General features: G+C 36.9%; 1 protein-coding gene across 2 annotated transcripts in view; it reads right to left on the bottom strand.

Annotated features, from left to right (window-relative positions):
• Positions 1–5367: 5367 nt before the first annotated feature.
• PREX2 (phosphatidylinositol-3,4,5-trisphosphate dependent Rac exchange factor 2) overlaps positions 5368–13444 on the bottom strand; it is a 228078-nt gene continuing 220001 nt past the window's right edge. For both annotated transcript variants that reach the window (XM_045861068.1, XM_045861069.1), the window contains one exon: positions 5368–11114. In XM_045861068.1, the coding sequence (XP_045717024.1) occupies positions 11069–11114 (46 nt within the window). In that variant the 3' untranslated portion in view covers positions 5368–11068. The remainder of the gene's footprint in view (positions 11115–13444) is intronic.

The raw sequence follows: 13444 nt of genomic DNA, 5'->3' as shown, positions 1-13444 counted from the left end.
TCCATGTTTACCCAGCTGTTAAATGCTGGAGTATGCCTCTAAATCAGACTACTAGACTATACATCTAGTTACAGGCTTGTTGCACCTCTAACATGTGAGCTCCTCGGGGGCCTCTGAAAGGCAGACAGAGTACTCACTCCCAACACCACGCCTTCCATGTAGTGAGCACTCAGTCTGCGCAGCTGACTTTCTCCATGGATGAATGAATGAATGCTAAAAGGGGCTAAGAAAAAGAGTCACCATGTTTATTAGCATCTATCTTACAATGTGATTTCATTTTCAGGAAGATATTTTCTTCACTAATAAAATATCCCTTTAAATTACCATTTTGAGAAGCATTTAAAACTCATTACTTTTGACCCAGTGATTCCACTTCTGGGGATATACCCTATGAATCCCAAAACACCGATTCAAAAGTATACATGCACCCTTACTTTCATAGTGGTGTTATTTACAATAGCCAAGATCTGCAAACAGCCTAAGTCCATCAGTAGCTGAGTGGATAAAAAACTGTGGTACATTTACACAGTGGAAAACTACACAGCTATAAAAAGAAGGAAATCTTACCTTGTGTGACAGCATGGATGGACCTGGAGAACATTATAATAAGTGAAATAAGCCAGTCAGAGAAAGACAAATACCATATGATCTCACTTATATGTGGAATCTAATGAATGAAATAAACTAACAAAAAAACAACAGAAACAGAAGCAGGGACAGCTGTTAGTGGGGAGGGGAGGGAAGGGAAGGAGGGGACTGGATGAAAGAAGGTGAAGGGATTAGCTAGAAAACATGTATGCATAACTCATAGACACAGACAACAGTGTGGTGATGGCCACAGAGAAGCGGGGGTGGTGGGTGGGTGGAGGCAGGCAAAAGTGGGGAAAATGGGAGCATCTGTATTAGCGTCAACAATAAAAATAAATGAAAAAATTAAACACATATATATTTTTCTCTGAGTGGTTATATTTCAATGGAAAAAGTGTACAGATGCATAGAGTACTTGCCAGTTTCTATATAAGCAATACTCTTCCTTTTCCAGTGAGCCTCCCCCAAATACCTTCCAACTGATCCGTAAGATTTTCCATTTCCTCACACCCTAACCTGCATTATCAAACTTTTTATTTTTGCCAATCTGATTGGTGAAAAGTGCTCTCCTTTATATTTTTTCATTTGAAGACTCACATGCAGTTGGGAGAAATAAAAGAAATCCTGTGTACCCTTTATTCAGTTTCCTTGGCAAGTAACATCTTACAGAACAACAGTACAGTTTCACAATCACGGTGTCAACAACACTGGCCAGATGGAGGACTTTCCATCACCACAGAGACCATCTCACTGCCCCTGCGTAACTGTAAGTGCTTCCTGCCTGTCTATTCCTAACTGGTTCTCCCTTTCTATAATCTTGCCATTTTAAGCATGCTACATAAATGAAATAAGACTGTTTGAAACCTTTCACAATTGGTTTTTTGGAATTTTTTACATGTCCTAATTTGTCAAATATGTAATTTGCAACTATTTTCTTTGTAACTTATCTTTTCACTGGCTTTAAAAAAAGAAAATATTCTTAAATTTTGATATGTTGTCATTTATCAACTTTTTCTTTTATAGATCACACTATTTTGGGGGTCAAGACTAAAAACTCTAACTAGCCCTAGATCCCGAAGATGTTCTGTTATATTTTTCTTAAAGTGTTATAATTTTATATTTTCATTTAAGTCCCTGATCTACTTTAAGTTAATTTTTTATGAGATGTAATGTTGAGCTCAAGGGTCATTTTATGCTACAGGTATCCTAGCACCATTTGTTGAAAGGGCAATCCTTCTTCCACTGAACTGCTTTGCAGTTTTGTCAACAATGACAACCAACTCACAACTTTTAACAGCTGAACCTAAAACAAAAACAAAAACAAAAACAAACTAAGCAAACAACTAGGACAGGAACAGAATCACAGAAATGGAGATCACTTGGAGGGTTATCAGCTGGGAGAGGGGACAATGCAGGAAAAGGTACAGGGAATAAAAAGCATAAATGGTAGGGACAAAATAGAGAGGAGGAGGTTAAGAATAGTATAGGAAATGGAGAAGCTAAAGACCTTGTATGTACAACCCATGGACATGAACTAAGGCGGGGAAAGCTGGTAGGAGGCGGGGTGCAGGGCAGAGGGGAATAAAGGAGCGAAAAAAATGGGACAACTGTAATAGTATAATCAATAAAATTTACTTTAAAAATGTGAACCTACAATTATCTTTAAAAAGCTTAATTAAAAATAACATGTTTGAAGATGAAGGGAATGTTTTGGAACTAGACAGATATTAATAGTGGCACATCACGGTGAGTGTGCTGTATGCCAGTAAGCTGCATACTTTAAAATGGTTGATTTTGAAGACTATACTTCCAGGGAGCATTTCTATAGATTGTTTAAATGGTGGATTTTGTTATGTGAATTTCACTTTAATTAAAAAAAAAGTGGTAAGATTATTGGCTGCAAGGTTCCAACCCATATTTTATACAATTCAAATAAGGTTTTCAAAGGCTGTATAAAAAGTCTCTTTTCATCACATCATCTTGGAACTTATTCTTTACTCTGTGTTGGGTTATACTTTCCAGATCTCCCAATGCTGGCTAGCTACCGTCCTACTGTCTAACCTCTGAGGGAAACATTTTTCACAGTGAGTCCACATGTAGGCAGTTAGAGAAGTTTTCAGTAGACCTAATATTTCCTGGCCATCAATTTCTGCATGTCCTTTGTCACCCTTTGAACATCATTTATATTCTCACTTGTCTTCATCCTTCTGAACTAAAGTGCCCTGAACAGAACATTCTGCTACATCATGGGCTGATCACTGCCTTTTCCTCTGAGCACGCAGCCCTGGAACAATGTATTTTATCACTTTTCTGGCAAAGAGTTCATGGGTCTCTCCTAAATAAAAGCAACATACTGAGTCAAAGGCAGGAGAGTCTAAGAACTCCATGACTTGCTGAATTTCTAGACTGTCCTGTACTGGAACTTTTTCTTTTGCATCCACTTTAATTAATAGCAGAGAGGGTCAATGTTTAGATCTGATCCCCAGGAATCCTGGAGATGAAATGTGGGTTTATATTATTAAGACCTACCTTTAAAAAAATCAATGTGGTATTTGTATTACTACATTCAGATCACATCCAAATGGCTGATCAAGGTCAGTCTGGAAAAAATATATTTTTTTTCATATTAACATATTTTCATTCATACTTAACATATTTTTAAATACTTTCTGGAAACAAAAAAATGAGCCTTTTACCTTCAAGTCATCTAACTCAAGACACCCCAGTCATGGCCACCCCAGTCATAACCCTGGCTCATGTGGCTCAGTGGATTTAGCACCCAGAGGTCACCTGTTCGTCCCCAGTCAGGACACACTTCTAGGTTGTGGGCCAGGTCCCCAGTTGAGGGCATGTGAGAGGCAACTGATCACTCACATTTCGATGTTGCTCTCCCTCCCTTCCCCTCTCTCCAAAAGTAAATAAATTAAATCTTTAAAAAATTGTTAAAAATGAAAACAAATAAAATTACAAATTTAGTCCAGAAAACATGGCAAACAGGAGCTGAGCTTTGCACAGTGTCCTTTACTCCAACATCTCAGCATATAACAGGGCTGACATGACTGGAAAGGAGAGGAGACATTTGCATTTCTCCGCAGATTAAGCTCTTCCTCACCCCAATATCCTGAACAGAGATGAATGGTGAGAGAATAAAAGTTACAATATTACAACCTGATTTTCATTCTAATTCACTGTTACCATTCGTTTATGTCCCTATTTGTCATTTCTTCTTTTAAACCTTAATGGCATCTCCATCAGGTAAAGGCTAGGCAGCTCCTATTAATGCATTTAATCCCTTTTTCCCTTCATGTTGTCATGAAGCTTCTTGAATAGTTTTCCCATAGTGTGCTTTGCTGAATGTTTTCACTCCAAGGAGATAACTGACAAATCTTCCGTGAAACATGTCCTACCTTGTAGTAAGTGTGGGACGTACCATGTACTACCTCTCTCTTCCGAAGTCATGATTTTTGTAAGTTCATTAAAATATTGGAGAAGTCCTATAATAAAGAAGGGTGTTTAATTCTGTTTCTTAAACTTATTTTGGCCATAAAATATCTTGTATGTATTTCCCTTAACAGCCTTTCTGGAACACCAGTGCCTGGAATGCTGTTATAAAACAGCCTATGTGTGATGGCTGCATTATGTTCTTATTACTGTATTAAATTTGCAATCTCAGAGTATACCAGCAATTTCTCAAAAATAAAATATAGTTGTTGATTTTTGTTTCCTTCAATGGTTATTTCTTTTGACTTCTCTGAGGTGGCTTACACAGTCACAGTCAATAACATACACATTTTTCAAACTCTTCTCTGTGATTTCTTAATTCTTTATCAGTTTTATGAACTAGATATCTCGACTTCCTTCTGCATACAATTCCCAGACTTCTAAGCTGGCATTCAGAGACCTATACCATACAGACCCAACCTTCTCTTGCATCCATAGCTCTTTCTAATCACATCCACACGTCTCATTTCTCTATTCAGACTGATCCACATACCATCCCACCAAAATATCTGGTATGTTTGCATCTCAGTGTGTGTGTTCATGCTGTTCTTCAGGAGACTGCTTAATATCTTACAAATCCCGAAAGCTGACCCAGCCTTCTCTCGTCATTTTTTTTTGGTAATGTTTCCCCCCATCTAGACTAAGCTCTATATGGACAGTAGCCTTGCGTGTTTTTCTAATTGCTAAACATCCAGCTCAGCTCAGGATCTGATCATTCTTAGATGCCTGATAAAAAAAGATACTGGGTTAAATGTAAATATTTTGAAGTTCTGTAGTACACATGTCTCATTGCCTTATGTATTGATATTTTGTATTTGTGTGTGCTGCTTATGTTGATAAGTATCAATTTGGTTTGTGCATCACATTAACCACCTGTATGTACAAGTTCTTCAAGTGCAGAGCTTGAAAATTATATGCATTAATAATGCCCTCAGCAGCTGGGGTGAGCACTTGTACATAATAAGCGCTGACTAAATTTTGATAGATTGGCTAGTTAATTTCAGGAACAGCAAAAGTCTCTTATCTCCCATGAAGCTTTCCTGTGCTGTGGCAATATTGACATTCATTTCCTGACCCCTTCCTAGCAGTTACTGTCTCTACAACTCACCTTGGCTTGTATGTGTAGATTTGTTTCACATGTGTTTCAATTTTCTTTTATAAAGCCTGTACATTTTGAAGGGTGAAAAATCTGTTTTTCATGAAGTTTTGTCTCCTACACAGGTGAGAACAGAGTAGGAATTGGTTAAATGGAAAGAAGCTGACATGGTCATACTACATTATACTTTATTGTTATTGGCATTTATGATACAAGGTTACTATTCTAATGTTTTACGCAAATAAAAATGACATAAAATACATAATACACTTTGATAAATTTAACCATACACAAAATGCTGAGTGATTGAAACTATGTTACATGTATATTTTACAAGCAAAAGAACAGAGTACTTGAATAACACCTTTGGATGAAATTTGTCATTATAATTTGGATGTTATACATTGTTAAATATGGATACATTTAAAAGAATTATTATTTATAGGCCCAATTTTAATATTTAAAATAATGAATACTGTGTAAATGAATACTTACAAAAATACTTTTAAGCAAAAGCTACGTTCTACTCATTTTACTTAGCAGTAACAAAAATATATATTCCTCTGAAACTCTAACAAATTTGCTTGAAGCATTAGGTATTCAAATTTAAATGTATGTTTTCTACAGCATTTTATCAACTTAATGTTCTCCACTTAATACAGTATATATACCTCAATGGTATTAGAATAGGTTTGCATTACAAATAATGTTATTTCAAGTAACAAACATAGGCCATCATTAACACAGAAGAGACACTGAGAAGGTGTTGACCAAACACATCCAACACATAAATAAAGCCCAGGTGCTCTGCCTCCTGCAGTGATCTCAAGCACATTTGTTGAATGAATACACAAGTGAGTGGCATTTATTCAGTTATTTACAACCAAAATTAACTACAAATTACAAAGCTTTCTACTTCTAGTAGAGATATCATTTAAAAACTCAACACTTTTATTTAATCAGCTACTTCTTCTGGGCAGCAAAGTTGGGTAAATAGATTCCAGGCTGAGTGGCAAACTACTGTCTGTGAGCAAAAAGATGCTGTACCAGGAGGTCTTACTGTACATGGAGACAGCTCTGACGTCTACAGAGCAGACATGCAATACACTGAACAACTCCTTCTATCGTATCGTCATACAAAACAAAAGAATCTAATTTCTATGTGTCACTATAAAAAATGAAAAGCAGTGAATATAAATGTATATAAAATGCATTTTATATACACTAGTAGACTTAGTAGACCTCGGGCGTTTCTTCTCAGTGAGAGAGGCCAGCCGTCCTGAGTGAAGCGGGCCACGTGTCTGTGTAAGGACAGATGGAGGAGGCACAGGCTGAGCAATCTTCCCCGCATGCGCAACCTGGCAGCATGAACTCCGGGATCACTGCTCAAGGTACCTTTGAAGTAGTGACATTTTTCTAAAACCAAAGTCTAACCAGCAACATTTATGGAACTGCAGCACCTAAGAAAACTGTGGCCATTACATACAACGGAATCAGCCTGAGCCCGTGCTTGGCGCAGCCCCCTCTCCTAACTTGCCCCGCCTCTTCAGCTTCCTGCGGGGTCAGGCATCCTGAGGCTCGTCAGTAAAACTTCAAAAACTTAGTAGAGTACAGAATATTTTCTTAATCAAGTTCAGATCATCCTAAACCATTTCAAAGCTCTTTGCCTTTATATGTTAGCAGAGCACCTAAAAATTCATTCAGCAAGTTGGTTAAAACATTTACATGTTAATGAAATAACTACTACTGACTTTGAGTAAGGAAACTGTAATTTAGTGCACCAATTCACTTACAAATAAGTCTTTTAAAATAAAGCCTCCAAAAGTTCAGAAATAATTTAGTCACATATTAAAGTTAATTTCAAAATTAGTAAATACCACTAATTAAAAAAAACATAAAATATGACCTGTAAAGTAAAATGTAAAGTAAAATGACTTAAAGGTGATTCATTTAAAATTTCAATATTGTTTTCCAAAAACACAAGGGAATAAAAATATGCCCTGGAATCTCATTAAATTGTGCTATATAGAAAAAAAAAAACCTACAGGAAGTAATGGAAGAATACTTTAGTATTTTCAGTACAAATATATTATCTCCAAATCCATGGAGTAACTAATTCTCAACCAAATGCTTTCACATTAATAAATACCATTTTTCTTATACAATATATGTTCCCAAAGGGTTGAAAATAGTTTGTTTTCTTACATTAGTTAACATACCCCTCAGGGTTTTTATACCCATGTACTTTCTTCATTTTTTACAGTTAGTGTCAAGATCAATTTTATTTCTTTCTAAATTTAACTATCACAAAATTTAAATGAGTAGAGTGAGAACCAATGTCATTACAATATTATATGCAGTTGACCCTGAACAATGTGGGGGTTCAGGGGTATAGACACCCGCTCAGGCCCCACAGTCAGAAATCCTTGTATAAATTTTGACTCCCCCACACCTAACTATTAATAGCTTACTGTTGGCTAGAAGCCTAACTGAGAACATAAACAGTTGATTAATGCTCACTTTGTATGTTATATGCATTATATGCTATATTTTTATAATAAGGTAACCTAGAGAAAATAAAATATTAAGAAAATCATAAAAAAGAGAAAACATATTTACAGCACTGTATTCATTTATTGAAAAAATCTGCATGTCAATGGGCCTGCACAGTTCAAACATGTGTTGTTCAGGGTCGGCTATGTATTATAGTGTCATGGGATTTAAACTAGTTGTGAATGCAATACTGTGCCTGCAACTGAATCTAAGTGGCCATTGGAAAAAAAATTTATTTAAAGAGACAGAAAATAGTATGAGACTTCTTATATTGGGATATTGGCTCCTAAAATAAAGCTTATACTCTAAAGTAAACATTACTATAAAATATAGAGAAAAAGAGTATGAAAACTAACTTTCTTTTTCCTTTCTTCTCCCTTTTTAAATAATAATGGGAGTATATGTAAAATTCTAGTCCCTAAAATTGCTCATATACCTAATATTAAATTTTGTAAGTGTGATGTTAGAAATCTTTGTAAGATATAATACAATGTTTAGGATGTACTGATGAGGAGTTACTCATTAACTCATAATTTTGAAGTGGTCCCAAGTTAAAACACCAATTTTCTACGCATGACCTTCCCTTTTGGTGGAGAGAGGTAGGATGTCCAAACCCAGAACATGGAAGAACTACTGTCAGGCTTCAGCAACGCTTAAAGGAGCACTGGTTGTAGAGGGGTATATGAGCATTTAGGTAAACCTATTCTAAAAACTCACAGCCAGTTAAATGTCCAGTGTCACACAGAGGTACATCATGGCATTGAAAATTGTTTTATTCATTCATTAATCAGTCATTTATTACTGTTACCACTGCTTTAGAATCATAGTCAAATTTTATATGATGTACTATTCCAGACTTTCAAAACATACCTAAAACTGTTACCTTCAATTTGAGGAATATTTTCTTTTCATATTGCAACAGCATTGAGTTACCTCAAAATGTGTATTCAGAATGTTTAAATGTCCTGGCAATCTTAAGATTTTCATATATTAAAGGTATTTTACAAATTTTCATTCACCTTTTTTCTCAATATAAGATGTATAATTTAATGGCAATACACTTCATGTAACTCCTACTTTAGTAACAAGTAATTGGTAACATTACAACAGTTCTGATGGTAATAAGAAGCAGACTTCCTGGGTTCAAATCCTGGTTCTACCACTTGTCAGTCTCATAGTCTTGGGCCAGTCACTGCGCCATTGTCTGCTCCAGTTCCTCAACTGTGTAGAGGGGGTTATGAAGCAAGTACCACCTCAGGTCGTCATTATAAGGATGAGTGAAGCAGTAACAACAAAGTGCAGGTAAAGCACTGGGATGTTTTGCTTGGCACATAGTGTTAAAACTTATCTGTTTTATACAATGTTTATTATAACAAAACATGACAGTGACTAATGATAATATAAGCCATTACTAACTTTGGAGCATTTAACAAATGCCAAGCACTTATTAAAGTAGATGCTAAGCTTATACTATGTTTAACCCTTAAAATAATAGTAAAAACATTATATTACAAAAAGTGTAGGTCTTTAAAAACATCCTAATGTATACATATCACCATAGAAGATAATTTCCCCCCTGGAACATAGCAAAGTGTCACCAAAATGTTTAAATGACCCCTTCATCCCTCTGAGAGATTACTGCTTCCAGGATCATGGTTAGAAAACACTAATGACAATATGAAAAGTACCTGCTAGTTAATCAGTTTTGCTCACTTATCAACTCTTGATTATATGGAATATAATCAAATTTTCAGTATGGGAAAATCACAATTTACTAATATCATGGAACTTTAGGATTACTTGCTGATAGTATTGAGAATGTAAAGTCCCTAAAAGTAAAGGATATACTTAATATAGATATTTAAGTTAAAGTCATCTGATTAATACAAAGTATTCAACTTTTTCTTTGAAAACTCTGATGTTAGTTTCTTTATTTTTTATTAAACATATGAACTTATTGCAAAAGTTTTAAGATCTTTTGTGCCAAATAACAATAATTATTACCTTGGCCAGTATATAAATATCTCATACATCTCATATGTAAACCCAGTATTTTTGTTATTCAATACACAACTGCTAGCCATGAAGGTTTTTAATGATAGCTTGAAAACCATAAACAAATTTTATAAATTAAAATTTAATAATGGTTTGTATATACTTTAGTTATGAAAAGCATTTCACATACTAAATTAGTCTGAGTTCATAAAATTATAACAGTCACAATATGGACATTTTAATATTTTGAAAATTATGAATTTGAGCTCAGCATTACTGTATTCACTATGCTAAGAACAATGTTGTTTTATCAATGTAGAAATGATAAACACTATGCATAGAATATGCCTTGTGCTCCCATGGATTACCAAGGTCTCTAATAGTCCTTCTAAAATGCAACAAATAAAGCTTTATTTTCATACCTAACATATACACCATGATAGAAAAATTCTGGGCATGGTGTATTCTGTTAAGAGTCTGACATATAAGAAAGCCTTAATAAAATTAAGAGTTTTAGAAAGTATATTTTTTAAGTTTAAGGTTGAGTTTTTAAATGAACTCATTTTTTCCCTTTTTTTCCCTCATCTTCCTTCCCACCTCCCCAGTCCCTGCCTCTTCCCACCCCCTGCCACATTTGACACAGCATCTGCCCACATGGCCCAAGACAGCCACATCCACTTCAAAGACCAGCAGACAGCAGGGACCCCTGGGACCTTCCAGGAGCACAAAGAAACCTGGAAGCAGCAGGAAGAGGGTCTTGACAGAGGCCTCAATCACTCTCTTCTCCTCTACTGACAAAAACACTCTTCCAGAGAAGAAAGCAAGCTCTTTGCCTTTGACACAGAGACCACTTTCTCTGATACAGAGGAACTGAGAACCGAGGACACCAGCTGTGGCTTCTGTAGTGTTTCTGTATGTCTGAGAAAATGCGGCCACGTTTCTTCAGGGACGGGCTTCCTTAAATGGAAAGATCCATTATTACGGGTCCTACTGGGAGAAGACAAAACCAAATGCAATAACATAATTTCAATAAATGGTAGAAGAGGCACGATAATAAATTTTTTCTCTGGTATTTTTTCCCTAATTTTCCGGGATAGATTTTACCCTAAAAATTAGTTTGTGTCAATACAGAGAGAGACCAGGTTGCGAATGAAGGTCTATCCATTTTCAGCAGAAGTATCTAAGTACAGGCTGATCATTAGTTATTTACACCATGGTGAAAGATTTAGAGAAAAAATTCTTTTTTCATATAGCGTGGAGAATGTTTGGCCCGCCAGTCCTTTGTCTAGTCCAGTGTTCAGAAGCCTCTGCTTGCCTGGTTCCTCGAGGTTCTCTTCATTCCTCTCCAACAGGGGGAGGCGGCTGGCACAGCTTGTACAGCCTAGAAAGGGGCACGACAGAGTGTGACAGTGGCCTGACATATTGACAGTACTTGAAATGTTTTTATTAGTATGACAAATACATTAGTATGATAAACACATTGACAATAATTTCTTGGTTTGAGAGGCATGACCATATTGCCTATTTCACTAAAAATCGCATATGAATTAGCAAGCTCTGGAATTTCAGTTCTATTATTGAGAAGATACCATGTCTCTGCACACAAGTATGATGACTGGTTGAGCAACGCTGCTTTTGTGGCACAGGCAGCTTCTGCTCCGATGCCCGCTATTCCTCTCACTGGCGGCAAAACTGATTCTCTAATTCCACAGGACGACATTGTTGTAATTATCATAATGTCTATCATCATCTTGTAGCAAGATAACACCTGTCTCATAGGGGATCTACCAATTTTTCTAACCGGTTGTAGAAATTGGCTTCATTATGTACCATCTGGTGGTACGGCAGCTGGTTGTGGAATGGCTGCATGGCCAAGTCCTGAATCCTGAACATGGAAGGCACAATTACTTGGTTTTCCTAAGATATACTGTATTTTTCAGACTATAAGATGCACCCCCCCCCAAGTTTGGGAGGAACAATTGTTGTTAATGCTGCTGTTGAGTTCTGTTTATATTTACATTGGTGAAATATTATGTTATTTATATTATTAAATATTTTACTACATTTTTTTGCTTCAAAATTTTTTTTCCTATTTTCATCCTCTAAAACCTAGGTGTGTCTTATGGTCCAAAAAATACAGTGTATGCCCAGCTTTGCCCATCCTCCTCTCACCTGCCCACAGAATCAGGTGGAGATGCAAATAGGTCTGGGAATCTAACTGAATCAGTGGAGACATTGGGAGATTGGAAAATGTTAGCTCTTTGAGTCCCAGGTCAAGTTGCTTGAGACCATACAGCCTTGAGGCAAAGTTCAGGGAACTGGCCTAGGATTATACAAGTTGTGCTCCATGCCCCCTCACTGCCCCTGCCAATGGTGGAATCCTAACTCCAAAACAAAAGGGAACAGAGCTGCAATAGTGACCATATAGGGCACACCCACTATTTAAGGCTTAGTCTGAAAGATCAGCTGGCTTAAGGTGCCTGGATGTTGGACTCCAACTGTGGTCCTCAGCTCTGCTCATGGCCATGCTGGTTCTCCCTCAGAGTTTGGTCTGATGGTCTAAAAATAAGGTGCAGGCTCCCACTTTGCTTCTTTTTAAAAGCACTCTAAACCCAGGGGTAAATGAGTTGTTGACAAACTTAGCAAATTAAAAATTTTTTCTCCCTTCAACACTTAATCCTATGCTAATTCTAAACCAAAGAGAAAGAATGAGAAAGATTTAATATTGGGTTAGAAACCTAGTTCACAAAGTGAACTTTCTTAATCTGGAAACACATGGAAGAACTTAATGCCTTGGAGGTTTGTAAAATATACTTCAAGTCTGGAAGGTATTTAATGCTCCACACGTCAACTCCAAGGAAGAAAACAAATATTGAAATAAGGATATCTCACATCAGAAAGGCTATTTCATCCTTCCGGAGAAAAGAATACATTAAAATGAGCTGGAAGACTTCAAAGCTGCCTTTTTTTTCCAGCTAAAGGTTATGGTGTTGCTTCAAACTGCCTTCCCGGGCTGGGATAGCAGAATGATTAGAGAGGTCTTTTCCTCTTGAATGCCTATCCTCTCATTTCCCAACATGCTGCCTGGTGAGTGGGAAGGTGCAGTGGCTGTCCTCCTGCAGAGCAGACACAGTCAGGTGGGTGAAGGACATCCTACCTGGCGAGATCTGGACTGAGCCATCACAGTCGTTTACTTTGAACTGCATGTTCCCACAGAATGTAACTAATGCCACTGGGCAGGTGAGTCTTTGAAATGTCTCCTTTGCAACCTGGTGAAAAGGCTACTGCCTATGATCAGCTAATGAAATAACAGCTCTGGGTACTGCAGAGCTGGGCAGATTCAGCTTCTGTGAGGCTTCTTGGAAGCAACTCACGGTAATTTGAATTCAAACACATTTGTAATGGAAATTGTGGGACTTGGGGAATTTAGAACAAGCAGATGAAATCTGGAAGTAAAATGAAATAATAAGACTTGGACTTTTACTCTGCATGGAGGCATTTGGTTTGGGGCAGCTAAATTGTTGGGTAATGGCAGTCTTTGTTTGCCCCAAATTTGGGGGCTCTTTCTTTTCTCATTCCACTCATGCACAGCAGTGGCCCTGCACAAAAAAAGGTTTGGTCCTGGCTCCACTTCTTTTCCTGTTGCAGCTGGTATTTCAATACAGCCCAAATCTAAATCTGCAGAGTAAAGCTTTCAAACTGCAGTCTATA

The sequence above is a fragment of the Phyllostomus hastatus genome, unplaced genomic scaffold (assembly GCF_019186645.2).
Source record: "Phyllostomus hastatus isolate PE091 unplaced genomic scaffold, TTU_PhHast_1.1 phas_scaffold_21, whole genome shotgun sequence".
NCBI lineage: Eukaryota > Metazoa > Chordata > Mammalia > Chiroptera > Phyllostomidae > Phyllostomus > Phyllostomus hastatus.
This window is presented reverse-complemented; position numbering and strand designations above follow the sequence as displayed.